Consider the following 23,589-nt stretch of genomic DNA (forward strand, 5'->3'; position numbering starts at 1 on the left):
TGCAATTCCAGGCATTAAATGCATAAGAGCCAAGCGGGTTGAGTAGAAAAATGGGTAGTTTTAGATCTCAGTTCAAATTCTCATTCAGCCTTGACTTAAATAGATAGTAAATCAATAGCAGTCAGTCTCTCTTCTTCAACTCTGGTTCACCTGGTTCTTGGGGTAAATATTTTAAAACACTCTCCTTCTCGGAAGGGTATTTAAAATGACAAATGTCAGACACTGATATGGATACTTATGGTGAAGAAAATTTCCAGTTAGTATTTTAAAATTACTTGCATTGCATTTTAAAACGGCAGAGGCTGGAAAGTTTGCTGATTGGGTTGTAAAGAAGTAGGAAGTTTGTTTTGCTTGCCATGGTTTTTCTGAATCCCCTCTTTGGTTTAGGTTGACAGTTTAGTGTTATTACAGTGACTCACTCTTTTGTATCGCAAACTCCTTTAGCTTCACAATAAACTGTCAAGGAAATTGGTAATGTTATAGTTGGCATCCGTCTGTCTCAAGATACAACTGAGTGCGTCTCTGGGGGTGAAGTCAAACTGCTGCGTTAGCTGCAACAAAGCAACCTCTCCGGGGTGCAAGCCTGGGCAGTGTGTATGGAAGTCCTAGGCTGTCAGATGACAATACCCAAGCCTCACTGATGTGGTCGAAAGCAAAGCAGAGCAATATGTTTGGTACCAGCCCGGAAGAAGGTGTACAAGGCACCATCCAACTGTCTTAGGGAGTCCACTCCAGATTTGTGTAGGGTTTACTCCAGAGGTCAGCTAATGCACTTCACTAACTGCATTGCTGCACAGCAGTGAAATGCTTCATCGTGCCCTGTTTATCTTTTGCAGTGAGTTCAGCAAAAGTGAGGGAACAGAATTTCAGCAATCCATAATATGCTTCAAGGTGGCAAAGCACAAAATAAATGTTTTCTTCTGAGTCCCTGCAGATTTATTCTGATGGCCAGATGCTCTGCGTTTAAATTTGAAAGTAAATCCCACTAAAATCAACAAGGCTTAATCTGAAGTAATTGTACATAGGTTTGCACTATGCAGCCCAATGCTGTGCAGGCTACTTCGTAATGAATTGCTTCAAGGTTCAACATAAAAGTACACAGAGCTGCAGCCGTAGTATATTTTTTATAAACTGCACTTCAAAAGCAATTTCCCAAAGTCCTCAAAGTGCTTCACGTATAACATCTCAATAATTCTTATAACAGCATTGGCTTGTTATCTCCAAGTTGTAATGGGTAGCAAAAGGATGAGGCTGATGCTACCAAAGGGTTTGCAAACGAATTCTGATGGATAGCTGCCATTCTGCGGCCTACTTCAATAAGATTCCTATTGCCTGTCTGTGAAAGTGAACCTTTAAGTTATGGTGAAGAAATTAAGCTGTTTCCCTGCCACCTGATGCATAAATATGGCATCTCAACCTTTGGATGCCTTCCTGTTTTTCCAGAGTTCTGTGGCTCTCATGAGACAGGAAAAAATTCTATAATTGCATCTAACATCACTCCTTCTCTTCCCTGTTCTTTCATTTTCCTGTAGCAAAGCTCTTAGGATCCCACCTCACAATTCAAAATTGGGTGACTCTCCATCTCTAGTCTTATCTCTGCTACAGTAACTAAGCATATAGACTAGGCAACACTTTGGGGTAGCCTGTGTACGCATTAGTTTTATAGTGGCATTTCAAGTTGCAGCGGCATTTTTTTGCTTCGGAATCATTTTGTTTTGTCACGTTACTACCTTTAAACCTTTTTTATATGAATAAATATCACACTTGCAACAACAGTGTGGTTATTGTTGGCTCTGTGGAGCAGGCACACTAATATCAGGTTCTTATTGGTCTTTGCCATATCTCTTGTAGTAAGCACCACGTTCAAAGCCAATGGTGTTCTGTGTGTGCACAATTGTCGCCAGTAAAGTTCCCAGCAGTAATATTGCTAATTCCCCAAAATTAGCTTTTCTGTGAGTACCTATTTAAGACCTTGGAAACAACTGGATCCAGGTTGCTGACAGAAATAAGCTTTTAACTGAATGGAAAACATAAAAACAGCTGCTTGCATCATATTCTAGTGTACAGTACACCACAAAATCTAGTCTCTCTACCCCACTTTTGATACCCAATTTCACAACCGATTCTCTTAATCACTAGATTACATTGTAGTGTACTAGTTCTCTTTGAAAAGTCACACATTAGTTTGGCTGTCATTTATGAAGCAATTAATAGAGACCATTATAGGGAAAGATCAGAGCAAACTTTGTGTCTCTTCCAGCATCTGTCTTTGGCTCCTAGGGTTCCTGAAAGTGACCATTTACAGACCAGTTGTTTTGAAAGTAGTCTACAAAGAAATAACACTCTGGCACATTTTTTTTTTAAAGAATAAAGTTTCCACTGATTGTGTTCACAGTAAGCATACACTTTTGCCCTTTTGTCTTTTTAATGCTCTGTAGCCTTACTCACAGAAATAACAGGCTGTCAGCACATTATTGGCTCAGCCTGGGATAGTTTGAACATTGGTAAAGCCTATTGCAGAATTAATTTGAGTTTTGTTTGAGCTAGCAGATAGATTACAGCATGGTTTATGCATGTCAGATTCTTTTTATTTTACCATGGACAGATTATGCCTAAAAATGCTTCATTGAAATAAATTTTAGGGAAGAGATGTGACATAGGCCACTACAATTTCGGATACATCAGTTTGGCAACTCTGTTGGGCTATATAGAAAAAGATGTCTGAAATGCACAAGCATGGAAACAAGCATAAGAAAATAAGCTAACCATTTTTAGAACTAGTGCTCACCAATTGCATGAGATGCGGTAGAACCAGAAATGCAGGAAGAATAAGAAATGAAACATTTTTGTAAACTACAGTCTATTTATTGCCTATGCAGTCAAGTGCTACACTGCTACCAATGATGCAAATTCTGGAGAGGAGAACTTGCAACAGGAGCAATACTTTAAGTTTAACAGAATGCAATGAAGAAATTATTTTAGCTCCTTACTGATATAAAAGGACCCAGAACCCTAATAAATTGCTAATTGGAAAACCTGCAAGTGACAAAACAAAACAGCAATAATGAAATGAATAATTCCTACATATGTATTACATCAAAGGAATGAATCAGTTTAGTCACTGATCATTCTTTATTCTTGCCTCTATTCCCCTCCTCTTCCACTGCTTTTTATTTCTTTCATTATCTAGATTGTAAGCCCCTTGGGCCAGGGAGTTGTCCTCTAATTCTTTGTAAAGCCAACACACTGCCCTCCAGATGTTGTTGGACTATAACTGCTCATCATCCCTAATTACAAGCCATGCTGGCTGAGGCTGATGGGGGTTGGAGTCCAAAACCATTGGAGGGCACCATATTGGTTACCATTGCTGTACATATGGATGACAGTATGTAACTATATGATTTTTTACTTCTTAAAGCAGAGTCTGTCATCAGAATCATGATACCAAATTACATTGGGCCATTTTGGCTAGTTAATCAGACCGTACATTAGCAAGCACAATTTTTCAATGAAAACTTCTGCCTTCTGCTTTATATATTTCCTTGGTTAAACATGTTTACTTTATTTACTTGAATCTACATGAACTTCCAAACAATAGATTGAGTAACAGTGTGTCCTGAGTCCCTACTACAGTGATACCTCGGGTTAAGTTCGTTCCGGAGGTCCGTTCTTAACCTGAAACGGTTCTTAATCTGGAGTACCATTTTAGCTAATGGGGCCTTCCGCTGCTACCGCGCAGCCGTGCGATTTTTGTTCTCATACTGAAGCAAAGTTCTTAACCCGAGGTACTATTTTTGGGTTAGCGGAGTCTGTAACCTGAAGTGTCTGTAACCTGAAGCATCTGTAACCCGAGGTACCACTGTACTGTTTTTATATGGGAACAGGTTCAGTATTGCTGCACCCATTTTTTTCACCCACTCCATTTTTTTCACCCACTCAGTTTCCAAACACATGCTCCCATCTTATGTCTTACTGTTCAACCCAACCTTTCACCTACTTGGATTGCACAGACAATTAATAGGCAGTCATCTCTGCTGAATTCTTGAAAAATATTAAACTGTTCCTCTGCCAGCAAGTTAGCCTTGTGCAATCCCTTGTCTCTTGGTATCTCCACTGAAGTTAATACTTTGCTTTATCCAAGATTATTTACCCAGATGTCATTTTTCAGCTAGCATGCTGTTCTAAAGGGAGAAGTAACCAACATAAGGCTAAACAAATCCCAAAGAAACAGATTTCATTTTGAACTGCCGTAGTCCAAACGACCCCACTATAAAAGACTTGGATTTGCACACGCAGGGGTGTTCCAATCCCAAGAATTAGCTTCTTATTCTGCCAAAGAACCTTTTGAAAACCAGAGTTTCTGGAGTCTTTTTTCCCTTGCAATGTGGTTGTGGGGGCTGCTTTGGGGGACTTGATATTTAAAAGTCTCACTATTCACAAAACTGACTATATTGCCTTATGCATGGGGGTCAGGGAGAGAGAAGGGTTATATGTGTCTCTGTGGGTGGATGTGAAGTTCCCTTTTCAGCAACAGTAGGCTGTCTGAGGTTCTTCATGCACTGCCCACATGCTTCCAGGCTTCTCCCCCCCCCCCACCTCCAACAGTAGAGCTAGGGACCCGTTTCCATCATGAGTTTTGTTCTCTTCATTGACTTGCAGAAGGGTGAATGTGACTTGCACTTTCAGCCTAAGAACCTCTACTTGAAAGTGCCCTTTAATTCTCTGTGTAAAGGTAAAGTGACCCCTGACTGTTAGGTCCAGTCGCGGACGACTCTGGGGTTGCGGCGCTCATCTTGCTTTATTGGCCGAGAGAGTCCGTGTACAGCTTCCGGGCCATGTGGCCAGCAATGACTAAGCTGCTTCTGGCGAACCAGAGCAGTGCACGGAAACGCCGTTTACCTTCCCGCCGGATCGGTACCTATTTATCTACTTGCACTTTGATGTGCTTTTGAACTGCTAGGTTGGCAGGAGCAGGAACTGAGCAACGGGAGCTCACCCCGTCGTGGGGTTTCGAACCGCCGACCTTCTGATCAGAAAGGCCTAGACTCTGTGGTTTAGACCACAGCGCCACTTGCGTCCCAATTCACTTTAATTCACTTTAAAGGAAAGCTATACTTAAGGATTGCGGCCCAAGGTATTGTTTTCTGATTTTCCCAACAGGTTGCCTGTTGGTACTTATGTGATCTCAAACCATCTTCTCAATAGAGTGATTTTCCCACCCACACCCCGACGCTTGCCAGAAGAAATTGATCCAAATGACAATTTCATCATCTCTTTTAATTTTAAGGCATCGCAGGTGGAATCCCTTAACCTCCTGTGGTCCATTGAGATTTCACCAGTGAATAAACCCTTCCCACTTAGGGCAAATTGCTTCGTCTTGGGTCATGCAGTATATTTTTGCCTTTTGTCACATACAGTCACAGTCACGGCCACAACCATACCCCACACCCCCATGCTTTGCTATATGGCCATCCTCTGTCCCCTATCTTGCTGCCCTCTGGTGCAGAATGAGATGCTATCCTGTTCCCAGTGTCAAAGTAAGATTCAGCTGCCTGTCTGGTTGGCTTCTGATCATTGAAGGGATGGGGCTCCGGTTACCTTATTCTCTACTTCCGCCAGCAAGTTCATGCCATCCGTGATTCAAAGTGTTTGGAATGACACAGACACACATTGGCCATGATTATTTGCTGGCACAAAGTAAAGAAAAGCTACAAATTGTGGAATGAGTCCCCCCCTCCCCCAAATCATTATAAGTTTTTATCCAGGCCTTTGGTTGAGTAGGGGTTATCCCTCCTGCTGAATTGATGTTCTGTGCCAGTTTGTTAATTTCACAGTTTTTATTTTATGGGTTTACTACAATTGTAGCTTATTTTAGTTTTTTAGATGCTTTAATTTTGTGGGGGGTTTTTTTGTAATCTTCCCTGGGACCGTTGGTGAAGGGCAGGTTGTGAGTACAAATAATAAATAAATGAAATGCATCTGATTCTATTAAAGCAGATATTGCCTGAATATCATGTCTTTTGCAGCAGTAAGAAAAATGAATGTTCTAACTGCATTTCTCTCTTTCTCTCCCTTAACTGTAGAAAGGCAAATGCAAAATGAAGTGAACATTCCTTTTACATGCCACATGTCAATATCTGTACCAGGCGATTTGAAGCTGTTGTGCATCAACCTGCAAAACTGGTTTCTACTGATCTTTAGACAGGATGAGCGAGTCAAAGAAGGACTTCCTGTTAAGCAAAAATAGTGACAACTGTCCTGTTTAAACGTGATTTTTAAGACTGCAGGCAAGTGTTTGGACGAAATGAAAGAAATCGCACTCTGGTCATGCGAGGAAGTGGTCGATTGGTTGTCAGATGTTGTGCCAGAATACTGTGAGCCATTGAAGAATTTCACTGGGCAGGACTTGGTGAACCTAACGAAGGAGGATTTCAAGAAGCCCCCTTTGTCGCGTGTGTCTTCGGACAATGGCCAACGTCTGCTGGACATGATAGAGACTTTGAAAATGGAGCACCATATTGAGGTACACAAGAACGGGCATGCCAACGGCCACTTGGTCATCAGTACGGAGGCCCTCACCAATGAAAATGGTTTCAGCAGCAAAAGCAAACCAAACGGGATGCCAAATGGGTACAGGAAGGATATGATACAAATCCACATGCCAGAACCGGAACGTTCTCAGTATCCCATGGAATGGGGGAAGACATTTTTGGCTTTCTTTTATGCACTTTGCTGTCTAGTCTTTACAACAGTGACAATCTCAGTTGTCCATGAACGAGTGCCTCCCAAGGAGGTGGATCCGCCCCTACCAGATGCTTTTTTTGATCACTTTAGTCGAGTTCAATGGGCCTTTTCTATCTGTGAAATTAATGGTTTGATCCTTGTAGGACTCTGGGCAGTTCAGTGGCTGCTCTTAAAATACAAGTAAGTACATGCATATTTTGATAATATTTAATTCAGTCCCAGATACTAATATTATTTTATTTTTTATACTTTGCTGATTTATTTTTTTCAAGCTGACTCTGCTTCTTTAATAATGAGCCTGGCTTGTAAAATGTGGTGGAGAGATGTTAAATACAGTCGGAGGCAAGAACAGTAATTTTATGAAATCTGTATGTTAAACAGATATATAAAGACTTTTTTTATACTAAGATGTTAACTTGGCTTGTAAGTAATTATTTAGAAAGAAGTTTCCCACCAGCCCCAAAACTGCTCACTTGCATTGGTAATTTACCCCTCCTTCTCCTTGCAGGATGACGATGCTTCTCCATACTAGTTATGTTGCTCTCCTCTAGTATAAAAGGACCATTTTATTCATTTTGTTTTCCTTCCTTCCATGCAATTCAAGGCAGTTTGCATGGGAGTCCCTGGCAGTGTCCCATCCAGTTAATACATGGACCTGCTTAGCTTCAGCCAGGCTGCTGCATGATGTGTCTTCAGAGCCATGTCCATAGGAGGGGAAAGCACTTGGGCTGCTCATGCAGCTAAGATCACTGGTGCCTGATCTGCTGAAGCCCTTAAAGCAGACATGGCATATCTATGACCCATGGGCCAGATCAGGCCCATGAAAGAGCCTAGAGCAGTCAGCCTTTCCTCTGCCAAAATTGGGCACCTCACCTTACTTTGGAAAAGTGCCTCTTCTCTCTCTGGCATAGCACCATTAAAAAGAAAGCTGTAGCGGTTTAGGTAACGAGGGAGGGAGTTTTCCTTCCGGGGGTTGGGGGGGCATCAGAATGTGTGGGGTGTATGTATGTGTGAATGTGCATTGGCCCCTTCAGCAATTCCTGTTGCTGGCATGCCGCTGTCAGAGGGTTGGCCAACTCTCAGTGCTGCCACCTGGCTGAAAAAGACGGCCACTCTTGCTTTTAAAGGGTGTGAGGAAGAGGGCCCTTTATAGTAGTATTGCAGCATGGTTTCCCCCTAGAATGCTGCCTGCACAAATGCAATCTCAAGCCTCAAACTCATTTTTTGTTCGTTTGTTTAGTTTTGAAAATGTGTTGATGTTTTATGAGGGAAAGATTCCATTGTATTTCAAAAATAGCATGTGCACAAAGATAGCTCTGTGCATCTAATAAAGCTTTTTGCATAGCAGCTCCTGCCTCATGGCATGGCATTTTTTAAACTGGGGAGGCAGGAGGGGGATTTGCAAAAGCAGTATGAGATATGGCCTCAGTTATGAAGTGTATGTTTGCACTTAAGAGAAAATAGCCTAAAGTCCCACGCCGTTTTGGATCCTGTTCATTGTTATCTACATTACACCTCAAACACATTTGAGTGTGTGTGTGTACATTATACACAATATAGTGTGTGCGCGTGTGTGTGTGCTTGTGCTTGCGCATGCACACACATATATTCATTCTGTGAGTATATCCTCTGTTCTCAGGTCATTATCTTCACTTCCTAAGAGATAAGAATAAAAATTCTCCACAGGCTATAATGCACTGATAGTTTGGAATGTTATGAAAATTGTTTATAACCACACTTTGCTACCAGTACAGCTGAAATTCTGCCTTATAAGGCTATAAAGAAAACTTCAAAATGTGTTTCATAATATTTTTTTCTAATATATAAAGTACTTACTAGTTCCAAATGTAAAAGGAATAGCAATAAATGGCATTTAATGTCTTGTGATATTTATTTATGTTCCAAGCTAGCTTAGTGTAGATATCAAAAAGACCTAGAATGAAGCTATACTAATTGGCTGGCTGCACTTAAAATTGGCCTGTACAGAACAAGTGAGGTGCCCATAAACATGGCAAGATACATTTATTTTTCTCTCTTGAATGCCTTTTATTGGATTATGTGAAAGAAAGTTAAGTCTGTGTAAACAGGGAGGGGGGTTGTTGAGGCAATAGGGGAGCCTACCTTCAGGTCTTCCTGATTTTCTCCTCTAAGCCTCTTTCTTCCATAGAAACTAATGGTTCACACTGATGTACTGGAGAAACAGAAGCTTCTGCACAATGTTCATGGAAGCCTGTTGCCTTCCTCTGCAGGAGCATTGTCATACTAGACCTCCAGTGCACTTCACCTTTCCCCAAAGGAATAAATGATAACCTCTCATTTATGGGGGCATGGGGAGAATAAAGGCATTTATTTAAGGACCCACTTGGAGTCTAGGCTATATTTTGCCCCTTTAGAGGCGGGTTCTGCCCAGTGGCGTGCGGTCATTGGACTAGGGAGACGGCCAGTCCCCTAAATGTTCCCCTGGCGTCTCCTTCCCAAAGCCTGGGAAGCTTCTACCCGGCTTAAGGAGGGAGGCATGATGCTCCAGAGGGTGCAAAAGCCTGCCCACGGCCTTCCCAAAGCCCACCCAGCTTTGGGAAGGAAGCAGGAGGGCTCCAGCATCCTGCCAGAGGTAAGCACGATGCTCATGTGCGTGACGTCATCTGCCTTGCAAGCTGGCACCTCTGGCCCTGACTGTTCCCCTATGCAAAAATTCACCACATGCCACTGATTCTGCCCCTCAGCTGGATCCCAGATTACAGCCTGTGCTTTGTCCAATAGCCTGCTGATATCTGGATGATTCTGCCCACAGTTCTGTTCTTGGTCAGGTTAGGAGGGAATGTTTGGAACCGATTATCCTGCTGCCATTGCTATCTTGATTTTTCTGGTCTATTCCACTAAGTGAGAATAATAGCTTCCATTTGTTTTTAAATGAATGTTTCATTTACCAAAATGAATATGAATTATTTATTGTCCTAGAGCACATAAATTGCACCTAGAGCCCCATGCTTATTTTGCCTTGAAAACACTTACAATCCTGAAGAACTTCAATTGATGCATAATTTCCTCCCTTTTCTCTCCAGGTCCATTATTAGCAGGCGATATTTTTGTATAGTTGGCACACTGTACCTGTATCGGTGTATTACGATGTATGTTACTACCCTCCCGGTACCTGGCATGCATTTCAACTGTTCTCCAAAGGTAACTTTCCTCCCCTTTGTGTTATTGTTGTCTAAAATCTTACTCTTTATTTTCCCAAAGATTTGGAAAACTTTAGTCAGGGTGAGCTGCGAATCGCTGGCCAAGGAGAATTGGCAACAGTTCTTTCACGGCTGATCAGTATTGCTTGTTGCTCAACCGTAGTGTTTGATAATAAACAGGTTATGTCAGAATTTAGCTCAGTACCACCTTCCTTGGATCACCTGAAACAAACAGTGTTCAATTTGAGAGCAGTCATATGATTGTCATTCTGAAGGGAGTCCACATTCCCACCAGCCCTCTTGAAAGGTGATCAGCACCGTCGGAGCTTGAGCACAACTACTAGTGACTTCCTCACTACAAAGGATAGAGCTGTATACATTCCCAGAATGTAGGGAGTCCCCTATTGCCACATTTTGAACATGGTTTTTAGACATTACTAGGACTAACCTGTGCTCATACCATCAGCTCTGCTGGAGACACATGTAGCCGGTTGCTGAAATTTCCAGGAAGCTCAGTTGTGTTGATTTCCCTCTGCTGGTATAGAGATGCAACTCATACTATGGTTTACTATATCTCTGCCTTGTGCTTAGGCCAGAACCTGGACAAGAACTATAGAACCGCCACTTCTACAGGTGCCACATAATGTTGCTGACAAACTTGCAGGGAATCATCACTTTCAGTGCAGTGGCGCCTACAGTACACTTTGGAACTCCTTGCCCATTGATATTAGGCAGGTGCTTTTGCTGTACTGTTTTCAGCAACCACTAGAAAGGGTTGGTTTTTTGTTTGTTTTTGAGGGAACCTGCCTAGAGACATGCATTTGACATGTGTTTAAACATGTAGTTTGATTTACAATGCCTATTTTAAAAACTCTTTGATTTTATTTTGAAAACCTCTAGGCTAACTTTGTGTTGGAATACCTGAGTTTTATTAGTAAATTTTGTAACTCACTTAGGTTTTGATGATTAAACAGTATATAAATCCTGCTAAATAAATAAATAAAAATCCTTGAAAAGCCAGGGTAGTCAGGAGCTGAGTTGCAACCATCAAGTCACCATCCCTGAAATGAAAATGCAAAAGACTGGTTCATAATTTATGGGATTGTTTGTGACTACCATCTTCAGTGGCAATTGTTACTTTTATACCATGCAGTAGAGCACTAGGGATGCTTAGTGATTTTCACCAAGCAGGACAGATGAGGTCCGTTGGTTGTACAAGCAAGCATGACAGGAGGTTGTTGTTGCTATCTCTGGCATCAACCTTGTTCTACCAATGGCATTTCGGATTATATACATGCAAGCGTTGCTATCTGCACAATATCCCACAAACATGCCATAACTCCGTCACTGGAAGAGGAGTAGCCTCAACAATCCTCTAGAAGTCTTCATTGCATGATAGAGGGCAGACACAATAACGGGAAAGAGTTATATTCTTCACTGCATAATGTTTTCTCAAGCACTGTGCATGCCATTTGCAGCAAGGTTTTTGTGAATCTCTTGTCCGTTGTTTGCCTTGCCATCGCAAAGCTCCCTGTTTCTAAACAAACCTAAGGAGAAGTGGCTCTACAGATGATGCTGAACTACAGATCCCATAATCCCTGACAATTGGCTATGCTAGCTAGAGCAGATGAGGCTCCCACAACAGCTGGATGGCTGGGATAGAGAAAGAGGAGCTCCTAAATATACCATGTCAAGGGTTAGCATACTATTCCAGTGGACCTGTAGGTCTTTATTGGATGCCAAAACAGTCATTGGTGTCGATGTACAAATCCTGCAGACCAAGTCTTGTATATACTTGTATATCCAAAGGTGAACCTTCTTATTTTGTAGACCTAATGTTGGGGTGAGAGGAATCCAAGATGATGGCGAGCAGCTTGTGAGAGGCAGCTGGAGCTTCCTGTTTATCTGTTTTGACCCGAATCATACAGAGTTAGTGCCTGCAGGGCTCCACTGGATATTGCAGTTTGACAAGTTTAATTACTATTTGGCTGAAATAATATGAAGCCATGGTACTTATAAGGAACATCTCACACATGGTTGCTATTGGTTTATTGTCTATGTTCCAGCACTTGTATATTATAGAAGGCAAGTGCTAGATACCAGATTGAACAGCTGTTCTTCTAGGAGGAGCTCTAGATCTCTCCTTTTCATTCCATAGTGTGCTGCCACAGTTTACAAACCATTCTCAATTATGCCTTTATAGCCACTGAGAGAATACAGACAAGTTACCCATTTACATGGCTTGAGCGGGAACACTTTTTCTACACAGTAATGGGCATCATTTAACATTGTGAGCCATGCACACCCGGTTGGGGGCAGGGACAGGATTTTAAATGGGAGCACTTATAAACATTTCGCTATTCCTTGCTAGTTTTATTTTATTGTATCTGAATGGCCATTTATCTGCTGTTAAGATATGCTCCCAGGCATGGTCATTGGAGGTGAGCTGCTTACAGCCTGTTAATTATCTTTAGCTCCTTTTGTTGCAGAGGGAAATCTCAGAGAGAGAGAGAGAGAGAAATGTAATAGCAGTGAGAGTAATGATCTCAGAAGCCAATGTGAATCCCAGATGTTTTATGAATTCCAATATCATGATTTTTCAGGCAAGATTTATAATGTTTAATAGGCATGTGTTTAACATGTGAGACCATTGGCAATTAAAAGTGTGCAACACTGGCTGGATCTTGCCTTATGTACATAGTAGCCACGGAGGATAACATGCATGTCAGCCATTTCTTATCAGCCAACAAGCTTATTTAAAGAAGATGTCAATTGATTTCTCTTTCGCCAAATTATTCAGACCTAGCAAATGATGGTTCTGGGCAAGTTATTTGCTTTTTTGGCTTTGGGTTGTATCAAACAAAGTCATACTACTAGCACCTGTGCAGTGGGAGTTCTTCTCTCTGAATGCCTCCCAAATGTGTTCAGGGGGTTCCTCAACCCTCTGGAGCTGATTTGGAGGGAGGCGCAGGGAAGGTATGAGCAAAGGAGAAGAAATCCAATTATGCAAGCAGAAGTCCTAGCGCTAATGGGATGGCTTTGTTCGATACAACCCTATATTTTTAATTACTCATGCATTTGCAGTTGAAATGATTAAAGTGATATTATTTCGATTCTTAAGCCTTTCCCTTGCTGAAAAATTCATGAAAGCAAAGACATGGTTGTTGGCTTCTTAGGATTGTGTGTGTGTGTGTGTTTAAAAAAGATATTTATTTATTGAATGCTATGATACATTAAGTAGTATAGAGTTTTAATGCCTAATAAGATTTTTTTTTTTTAATTGCCAGGTTCTGAATGTAAATTAAGCTTTCTTTTATAAGATTATTCTATATGTGCTGATGTTTCCTCCCCCCTCTCCTTCCACCAGCTCTTTGGAGACTGGGAATCGCACATGAGGAGGATAATGAAGATGCTTGCTGGAGGCGGGCTGTCCATCACAGGATCACACGATCTGTGTGGTGACTACTTGTTCAGCGGTCACACAGTTATGCTAACACTTACATACTTATTTATCAAAGAGTGTAAGTTTGACTTTTTCACTTTCGGACTAAAAAATGTATCTTGGTTAATATGAGAACACACTGTAAAATACTGCCTTGCTGTTAGCGCTTTGTACCTTGATATTTTTGCTAAAAAGTATGTCAGTGGAAATAAATATCCAACAATGAAAGTAAACACAGAAACTCTTAACAAAGAACGCTAGCCTTCCTTTGAGCATGTTTTTAGAGGAACATACAATGGGATTAAAATGTAATTTAGCCCTTCTATCCAAACTCATTGCACAGCATTCTCATCCTTCTCTTATTATGACAACAACAACTTACGATGTAAAACAAACTGGGGGAAAAGGAAAGGCACATCTCATCTTAATAATATTTGTTTGCTGGGATTGGAGTGTAGTCTATGTTAATGTATTTTCCAAGGAAAATAGTTGCTGAATAAAAGTTTTACCTGACATCACATCTGAATGCTAATACAGTTTTGCTGGTCTGGTGTGGCTGGCTCAGTCATTTCTGATCTGTAGCCAAGATTAATGGGAAAACCAATTCAACTCTAAAGCAACTGAGATTGGAAGAAGATTAGCCTAAGTCTTTGGTTCCCTTTGTCATGATTAATTCTCTGTTACCAAATTTCAGTATTAGCCGTTTATAAACCAGTTGCAGAGTTGAAGCATCAATAAATACCCATACACTTGTAATTCTTGGAGAATCATGATCCTCCCATTCATTTTGTTTCTTTCAATTTTGTTTTTGTATGCTTTATGGCTGATAACTGCTTATTAAAAGTGGAAACTAGTACAGTATACAGGCAACTCCCCATTTATGTTCTGAGGCACTGCGTGTGTAAGTGAAATTGCATATATTTGAAACACCATTGATAAAGCCTGCAAACACCCCATTCCTCCACCCCATCCCATTCCGCCAAGGTGCTCAAGAAGCTGGTGGCAGTCCAGCTTCAGGCAGGCTTGGAGGAAGCTGGTTATTTGGATCCATTCCAGTCTGGTTTCAGACCACTTTGCTAGCCGTGCTTGATAACAATTATTGAGGGAGAGATGGAGGGAGTGCAGTGGTCTGTGGTTCCCTTCAGATCTCATATGACCCCTGTTTAAAACAGCTGCACAGGTTGCCAGTAAGTTTCTGGGCTCAATTCATGTGTTCATGTTAGTGTTTAAAGCCCTAAATGACTTAGGCCCCAAATACCTGGAAAAAAGCCACCTCATTCCCTACAGACTGCCTTGGATATTAAGATCATTGGAGGGAGCACCCTTCCACAGGGAGCACCCTTCAGAAGCTTGGAGGGTGATGGTCCAGGGAGAGGCATTATCTGTGGCAGACCCTAGGCTGTGAAACTCCCTTCCAACAGAAGTGTGTCTGGCAATTTTAAATTGCTTTAAACTGCTTTTAATACTGTGTTTTAATTGTGGTAACCCACCCTGGGGTTTGGGGGTGAAGAAGGGCAGGTAATAAATTGTAGTGACAATGATAGCAATAGTAAGTAAACAAGAAATGCATGCTTAAATTGAGCTCTACATTCTCAGGGAGGCAATGGCAGCTAGAGTTCTGAAGCCACAGATATATATGATATTGTTACTATCCTCTTTCCATTCCACAGAATGCTGGGGGTTATCCCATTTGAAGATGTTCAGCTTATGATACTGTGTTTAATTCTTCATCCTGTGAAGGAGAATGTGCTATGTGCATGGCATTAATGCTTTCCACCTTTCCTTGCCTTCAGATTCACCTCGGCGACTCTGGTGGTATCATTGGGTTTGTTGGACTCTCAGCTTAGTGGGGATGTTCTGTATCCTCTTGGCTCACGACCACTACACTGTGGATGTGGTGGTGGCTTACTACATCACTACAAGACTTTTCTGGTGGTATCACACAATGGCCAACCAACAAGTGAGTCTCTCTTCCCCCAATAGCTTAAGCTGACCTATTCCAATACATTTGTTCTTGTACTGGATCTGATTTTTTATCCAGACCCTCTGGGAAGGCAATATATATATATGTGTGCATTCACACTTTCTGTCATGAGGAGGGGACTTGGGGGGAGAGTGAGAAGCAACAAGCTCAAACAAGTTTGGCTACTCATATCTGCCTTTCAGGCTTGTCCTGAATATGTTAAGTACTTCCTGCTCGGTGCTTTCCTACTTGTGAAACAGTCAGGGACAGGGGTTTTTTTTATGTTCTAAGATGTGAAACCATTATTAATAGATAGTATGCAAAAACATTGATTGCTTCCCAAGATATAATAAGGTATGATAAGGAAAAAGAGTTCCTGAAGCAAAGCACATTTAAATCATAGTTTCCATGTGCCACTTCTGTTGTGCTCTTCTTTTCTGTTGGTGTGATGGGGTACATAGCAAGCTCTCCCCTGTGTTTCTTCTGTCCCCCAGCCCCAAAAAGTAGTAGTCATAATGGGACCCTAATAATGTGTTTCAGGCATGAAATATATTGGAAGAGCAAATAAACTGCTGCCTGTGGGTTTTCCTTTATTGAGGCTTCATTTGTAAACACTGTTGTTTTGCAGGTGCTAAAAGAAGCTTCCCAGACAAACCTCCTTGCCCGAGTGTGGTGGTATAGACCCTTCCAGTACTTTGAAAAGAATGTTCCGGGCATTGTCCCACGCTCTTACCACTGGCCATTTTCCTGGCAAGCTCTCCGACTGGGTAGACAGCCTAAGTACAGCAGATTGGTGAATGACACATAACAGCTACAAAAAAGAAGAAGAACGAAGAGATGGCAAAAGAACTGTCCAAAAGTGCTAAGAACTCCGCAAGAAGAGATGCCATAAAAACTGAACTGCTCCCTTTCCTCTACCTTTTAACCATTACCTTGACTGTAATCTAGTCTCTTACCTGGTAAGCACTGTGATCTTTTTCTCTCTCCAAAGGATCTGCGATGGACAACAATAAGGAAACCGTAAATTATCATGCACTGTATACATTTCTTGTTAATAGATTTTGGATTTGCATTGCTCATCACCATGTTTCTTTGTATATGATGCAGCAGCGTAAACAGAAAAAGAGGCTTTTATATCATAAGTTCTGGTCTTTCCAGTCTCGTCTGGGAACAAAGCGTATTATTTTCTTGGGAAAACATAATTTTCATATCTCTTGCCCCAAAGATTGGGCTGTAAGCCATTTTCTAGCAAATGTCTATATGAAGGTTTCTAAATACCTGATTGGGATAATAATATACAGGAATCTTTCTACCTGTTTCACTGAAGCTACTAATGATAGACACAGAAAGGTTTGGTAAACTTTGATTTTGTAAATCTGCAGTGACAGTGTCAAAAAGTGCAAAAAAATTATTCTGTTGTAAAGTGATTTTTCTAAGTATTTCCTAACTTTATTTTTCAAAATGATATGCGTAAAAATAAAATCTAAAAAAGATTTTTACATGTCAGAGAAAAGAGTTAAAATAAAAAAAAGCTTCTTGGGAGAGAGATGTATCTGTTTCTAGTGCCTTTCTTGTCTTGATAGTATGGTCAGTAGGCAGTCTTTACAAGTTTTAATTTAAAATAAAGTATTCCATGAAACAAATATTATATGTATTGTATACATTACTAAATTTTGATTTTATATCTAAATTAAATTGGGAATCTGCTTGCAATGTTCAGATGACTAAATTGGAAGAAAAACCAAATACCATAATCAAGTCTTCACATATTGTGGAGATGTTAGAGTGAAATTTGCTTCTTAAATTATTTTATTGTCCATTCCATACATGGATTTTAACTATAGCAAGAAAACAGCTATGGATTCCTTTTTATAAGATTATTTTTCTCTCCAAATGATTAGCAAATCAAAAATCAAACTATAAACAATGTCTCATCCCTGAATGAAAATTTTGTTGAAAAACAATTGATTTCTTGAAAACAAAATTGTGCAGAAACTGCATGTAACTCTAAAATTTCAGTCCTGCCATACATATTGTGTCTGGAGGAAGTATTCTATCCTATACTTGCCAATGTGCAGAACAAAATAGTTTTTTAAGAATGAAGAAGCATATATCTATCTATCTATATAAAAATATATATATTCATTCTGTATTTTACGTGAAACAGAGTTATCTTCTGTAGGGTTTTTTTGTGTGTTCAACAAGGTGAAATTTGTATTGTAAAACAATAATGGTGAAGGAAAATAAAAAGGCTTTTAAACAAGTAGTCTCTTTTTTATAACGTTAATGCCATCTGTGTTGGCTTTGGCTTTTTGTGGGGCTCATTCTGTTTGGCTTGGCTTTAAAACTTGGCTTTAAATGTTCAGCTTTGCTAGAAGGATTGTACAATTTTAGCTATGCTGAGTTCTGCAAACAAACAATATCTGATTTTTCTCTTTACCCCTCGGTAACTATATAGTTAAAAGTAGTTCCTTTTGTCCACAAAGCAACCTACACTCTGATCATAAACAATATACTTTTAGCTCCCTCTCTCTTTCTGTGTCTCTGGATAATGTAACAGGGTTAAAAAGGAGGGGGGCAGGAATGGTATATGGTAAAAGAAAAACAAAGAAACATGAATCCTGTGCCTTATTGAAAGTGGGGCCAGAATTTTAATATGTTTAAACCTGTTCTAAATGTAGTGGATCTCATGCTTTCACACCTATCCGACACCTTACTGAGTGTTCCCACCTGGCTCCTGCATTTCTTTCGTGGCATCGTCTTCATCCGCTTTCCAAAATGCTCTTATTGTGCCATTTCATCTCTTCAGCTTGCTGCATCAGTTGGGAGTTTTCTCCTTAATGGTGGGGATGACTGCGGCAACACCAAACACCAACTATGTGCACTGGTTGCAGACAGTTCTTGCTTGCAGCTTCAGATTCAAACTGCAATGAACACTAGGTGAAGCAAGTAGCCCATCAAAGTCCAGTATCCTCGTTTCCAGCCATAGGCAGCTTGGGATGTATGTTAAGGAACTTGTAACAATATAGAGCCCTGTTGCCAGCGCTGGTTGAAATCTTGTCAGTCTATGTGCTGCTGTACAGACTTAAGCCCAAAAGACGACCTTCTGCTGAGAGAAGCTGATGTTAAGGGGCAAGGGGTGGGTATGAATGAATACATGTACTTTAGATGCTGCTACTGCTACTATTTATATTTATATACCTCCCTTCCCAGTGTGGTTCACAGGATGATCCCAGTGTGGTTCACAGGATGAGAACACAAGATAAAAACACAGCTTAAAATTTAGCTGGTTATGGTGACTTAAGAGGGTAGGCCAAAGGTTTTACCAGCAAGGTGAAGCTTAAAGGTGGGGATCTGAATAAAGACAAAAAGGGAGTACTATCTAGATCAGGGGTAGCCAACGTGGTGCTTTCTTGGTGTAATGGCTTGTATTCAACCTAACAATAAGGAGAACATTCCCCCAATGCAAGATTTCTCCTTGTACAATAGACTGTTCTCACATACACCATGTATCCCCAAAATCTGTACTGGGGGTTCCTCCAACCCTCCAGAGCAGATTTGGTAATGGTTCAGGTCACACAGGAGGGGAGGAGAGGGAGGAAACCCCATTGCACTGGTGCAAATATTTAATGGAATATCACCAGTGGAGTGCATCTCCCATCATTCTTCCCCATTGGTGATGCTGGCTGGGGCTGATGAGTGTTGTAGTCCACAAAACATCTGGAGGGCACCACGTCACCTACCCGTTCGCTAGATACTCTTGGAAGTAGGCACGAGAGGTAGCAAGGAAGAGTAGGTAGAGCTGGTGGCTGAGCTGGTTTCAAACTGGAGGACTGAAGCTCATGGGGAGAGATAGAACTGGAAACAATGGTACAAAGATGGGGTGAAGATATGGAGAGAGCTAAAAAAGGTAAGAATGCAATTTGGGTGTTCTCTGTGATTCAATGTTTCTGCTTACCCAGGTAGCATTGGTCTCTAGAAACACTTTTACCAGCTTTTGCTAGGCTGCCAAAGCACTGGTTAAATTCAGACTGGGCTACTGGCATTGCTACCTGTCTGTGGCTGCCTTTGGAGATTGCTGTTGGTTCGATATGCAGCGAGTAGGATGCTGATAGGAACAAAATAACCAGCACATTCTACTCAGTGCCTGCTTCATTTTTCCTGCCCCCACCCCGGGGGGGGGGGGGGCAGAGGACAATTTTTCAGATTTTGTTTAAAATAATTTCAATGAAAAGTATTTGTAGGGAGGTTAAGTAAACGATGAGGATAAGCAAAAAGCAAAGGAAATATTGCTTTATTAATAGTAAGTTTGCCTGAGCCTGTGGGAACAGGGCAGTTTAATTAAAATAATTACATCAGCAGTAAAGGGGGGGCATACGAGAGTATGTATGAAATTAGACAATTTTATTGCTGGGATCCTAATAAGTGGAGCAGAAGGGTGCAACCAGCTATTCTGGTTCCTGCAGCTAAGTGTACAAAATGTTCCAGCCTCAAATGAGCACACCAAAACAAAGAATTCAAAATAAAGTTGTTTCCTCAGGAGAATAAAATGTCAATGTATTATTCATTGCAAATAACCCCGACATTGCATTAACAGGTTCCTGGTGCAAAGCAAGCACAAAAAAAGTTTGTCAGATTTCAACTCAAAAGTAACTGAAATAGTGCGGGATGAAAATGGCAGAAGCAGCTGCAGCAGCAGCAATGGAAGAATAAACACGCCCTTTTCAAATGTGTAGCAGAGCAAAAAATACATTGAGAATGGTTCTATTTATGTTCCAGCCAGCCTACACTTGCAACCAACCAGTCAGATTTGAGGGGCATATAATTCTACCCCCTCACCAGACCACTTTTTTTGTGTCCAACAAGTGACCAAGAATTTCTACCCAGTGAAATTTTACAATCCTCTTGGTTCATATAAAAAGAACCCGCTTTTCCATGACCATTCTTTTTGCAACTGAGTAGCTGCCAACTGCCACCTACCCTCAGATTCATGGTATTTTAAACTTAATCCTTCACATAACCCCACATCCACAGCAAACTTTTATTTAAAAAAAACAAAACCCTGTCTCAGGAAACACATTTTAAACGGTAATTTCTCCACACATCAAACCCTAATTGACAATGATTTATATTTGAAAACACATTTTAAAACCATTTAAAATATCTGTGCCGTATTTTCTAAAAGCCAGCAGGGAAACAGCAAATAGTCTATTTAGAAACTAGGCCGCAATGCCGTTTATACAGCAATATTTGCAATTAGCTTCTGAAGGCCATAAAAAAGGCCTGTTTAAAATTATCCAGGGGCGGGGCTTGCCTGACCTCACATGGGATGAAATTCCACAGCTGTGAGGCCACCTCTGAGAAGGTCTTGTTGCATATAACCACCAACCGAATAGTGTTTGTGATAGACAGCAGAACCAGACCAAAGTCTGGTGATGAAGTCCTTCAGAATTGCACCCAGATGGCTGGAGCTTCTCTCTGATGACCACCAAGACTGCTAGCCAGAGGGGGGGGTGTATTTGTGGAACAGCACTTTGGAGGGAAGAATAAAAGGAGCAGTTTCTGAGGGACAGAGTTAGACAGGGACAGAGAAGGGAGAGGGTTTAGTTTGAGAGAGAGAGGGCTCGATTTGAGATGGGAGATGGGGATTAGGAGAGGGTTTGTCTGAGAGAATCTGATTTGAATTGTTCTGAGGAGAATTTGATTTGAATTGTTCTGAGGAGACCGTCGACAGCAAGAGGAAAGAGCCTCGCAGCTTCGAAAGGAAGATGGCGTTGAGTGTCTGAGGAAGGTAAACAGACAGGAGTTCACTGAAGGGCTGAGTCTGAGGCAGGAGAGGTAGAAGCTGTGGGAATACCGATTCCTTGGGTCTCATTCCAGTCAGGAGGAGAGAGTTTTTCTCAGAAAAGATTCCCAAGCCGGTAACAAGCCGGTAGCTCCCTGGGTACTAATTGGAGTACCTCAGTGGTAGAATTGGAAATAGTGTGGGTAACTGACGAAAAGTGTCCCTCGCTCGTGAACCAAAGTATTAAGCTGTGAAGTGCCAAAAGCATTTTAACTGTAACACCTGCCATTAATACAATAAAGAAATGAGGGGGAAGTAACAATATGGGCATGGTATGCTCTGACTGACTGACCCCAAACAGCATTTTGGAGCAGCTGAAATTTCCAAACCATCTCTAAGGAGACACCCACCCACATAGTGTTCATTGAAGTAGGGCATCCTGGATAATAAAAAAGGCAAGGTCCATTCTCTCCAGGTAGGGTAAGCAAGCCTAAGTTGGTAATAATAATAATAATAATAATAATAATAATAATAATAATAATAGCACCCCTGGATTTCACTGCCATTTCAGCATCCCCCAGCTACTGGCAAGTTCAAACACCACTTCCAAAGTGAAAATTTGATCTGAAGGATCATGGGGCAACCCTTTTGATGAAGTTACACAGGGAATCCCATGCAATCAGCTTGAATTCCTTGAATGAAGGCAGGATGTAAAACTTGGTAAATAAATAAGCACCAGCACTTTGAATTCAGTAGAGAAGCAAACAGGAAGCCAATGAAGGTGGTTGAAAAGAGATATACTATCACACCCTCAGTTGAGTACTGTACAGTCTTAGTCATACTGAAGTTAATGGAGATGACTACCTTAAAAAGGTAAAGGTACCCCTGCCTGTAGGGGCCAGTCTTGACAGGCTCTAGGGTTGTGCGCCCATCTCACTTAAGAGGCTGGGGGCCAGCGCTGTCCGGAGACACTTCCAGGTCACGTGGCCAGCGTGACATCGCTGCTCTGGCGAGCCAGAGCCACACACAGAAACGCTGTTTACCTTCCCGCTAGTAAGTGGTCCCTATTTATCTACTTGCACCCGGGAGTGCTTTCGAACTGCTAGGTTGGCAGGCGCTGGGACCAAACAACGGGAGCGCACCCCACCGCGGGGATTCGAACCGCCGACCTTTCGATCGGCAAGCCCTAGGCGCTGAGGCTTTTACCCACATGACTACCTTAGGTCTATTCATTTTGAAGGGTCTACTCTGTGTAGAGGTTAGCTGGCTACAACTGCATGTTGGCAGGTTATCCATTGTGTAATGCTATGCACCAAGTCAGTTATCATCTTACAATTTGACATCTGGCTGTTTGCATTTTTATTCCAGGCTTTTCACACTTTCCTTGCAGAGGAGAAATACAGTATTCCAACACTTCAGGAAATGAGCAAGTAATTCATAATGATGCCTCATGGGGCCTCAGGTGAGCAATTCTCTGGTGACTTCCTGCTTTTTAAAAAGGCTCTTCTCTGTTGAGAATTTTTCACTTAAGAGGATTATAGATACAGATATATAAACACCCACCCACACCCCGAGGACTGCAGGTGTGTCAATCTTTGCCTTTGCCTCAAATGCATAACCTAGTCTTATCAGAGAGGGGACCTGTACCCTTTCCTAAGCGCTCTCATGCTTTGACCATTGACTTCCTTGCATGGGGAAAAACCTGCTGGCTTCTTTTCCTTCTATTCTGCTTTGCAGACTTTGACCTTGTGTTTATGCAACTTCCCAGCACTAGAAGGCTGGCGAAACCTGTCACAAGGCATCTGTTTCCCTGTTACCTTTTGCTGCCTTACGTATGCCTAAGGTTTGTTCTTTCATGTTGCATCTTTGACGGTTTTTGCTTTCTATTTCTTCTCTTTGGAACAAGCTACCTCCATATGTCAATTTATCTTACCTATTCAGGCTTGCAAGCAGCATGTAATCTAGCAAGAGATGTTGATAGCACAAGCAGGTTTACAGATGTGCAATGAATGAGACTGCAAATGTGAACCTGAATACTCATTTGTATCCATGCGTTAATGCTCAGCTGGGCCCTATTAAACTAGCTGGATAACTTCTTTATATGAATCCCATCCAAGGCTTTTAACAATTGCAGAAGACTAAACCTGGATCATGTGTCATTATCCATTTCTCCTTCGCTTTCCCCCAACTTTTCCATGTTTGGATTCTATTTTAACTTCCTTATAAAAAGAGTTTAGGATGGAAGGCATTTAGTAGATGTTCATAATACTGATTGGCACTTTCAATCTCTCTGTGTGTGCATGGATAATGCGCAGGGAATTCTTGGATATTATCTCCCAATTATTACTGACAAAAATATTTTCTAGGGATAAGTTATTCATTAAGCAGAATGCATGAATAGCCATTTCAGGTTCAAAGACAGAAGGAACAACGTGATGATTGAACGCCCTTTTCTACCTGTTGCATTTGTAGGTGT

General features: G+C 41.3%; 2 protein-coding genes across 12 annotated transcripts in view; both read left to right on the forward strand.

Annotated features, from left to right (window-relative positions):
• Positions 1 to 17,591, forward strand: part of SGMS1 (sphingomyelin synthase 1) — a 66,461-nt gene extending 48,870 nt beyond the window's left edge. For all 11 annotated transcript variants that reach the window (XM_083443704.1, XM_083443713.1, XM_083443707.1 and 8 more), the window contains 5 exons: positions 6,084 to 6,924; positions 9,807 to 9,924; positions 13,291 to 13,444; positions 15,159 to 15,325; positions 15,957 to 17,591. In XM_083443704.1, coding sequence (XP_083299830.1) covers positions 6,305 to 6,924; positions 9,807 to 9,924; positions 13,291 to 13,444; positions 15,159 to 15,325; positions 15,957 to 16,136 — 1,239 coding nt within the window. In that variant the 5' untranslated portion in view covers positions 6,084 to 6,304 and the 3' untranslated portion in view covers positions 16,137 to 17,591. The remainder of the gene's footprint in view (positions 1 to 6,083; positions 6,925 to 9,806; positions 9,925 to 13,290; positions 13,445 to 15,158; positions 15,326 to 15,956) is intronic.
• Positions 17,592 to 20,664: 3,073 nt separating this feature from the next.
• The window catches only part of PRKG1 (protein kinase cGMP-dependent 1), a 653,626-nt gene continuing 650,701 nt past the window's right edge, over positions 20,665 to 23,589 (forward strand). The window contains exons 1-2 of the mRNA XM_083443672.1: positions 20,665 to 21,119; positions 22,482 to 22,575. The gene's annotated coding sequence lies outside the window, so the exon portion shown is untranslated. The remainder of the gene's footprint in view (positions 21,120 to 22,481; positions 22,576 to 23,589) is intronic.

The sequence above is a fragment of the Podarcis tiliguerta genome, assembly GCF_965153285.1.
Source record: "Podarcis tiliguerta genome assembly, chromosome: 5".
In the NCBI taxonomy this organism is placed as follows: Eukaryota; Metazoa; Chordata; class Lepidosauria; order Squamata; family Lacertidae; genus Podarcis; species Podarcis tiliguerta.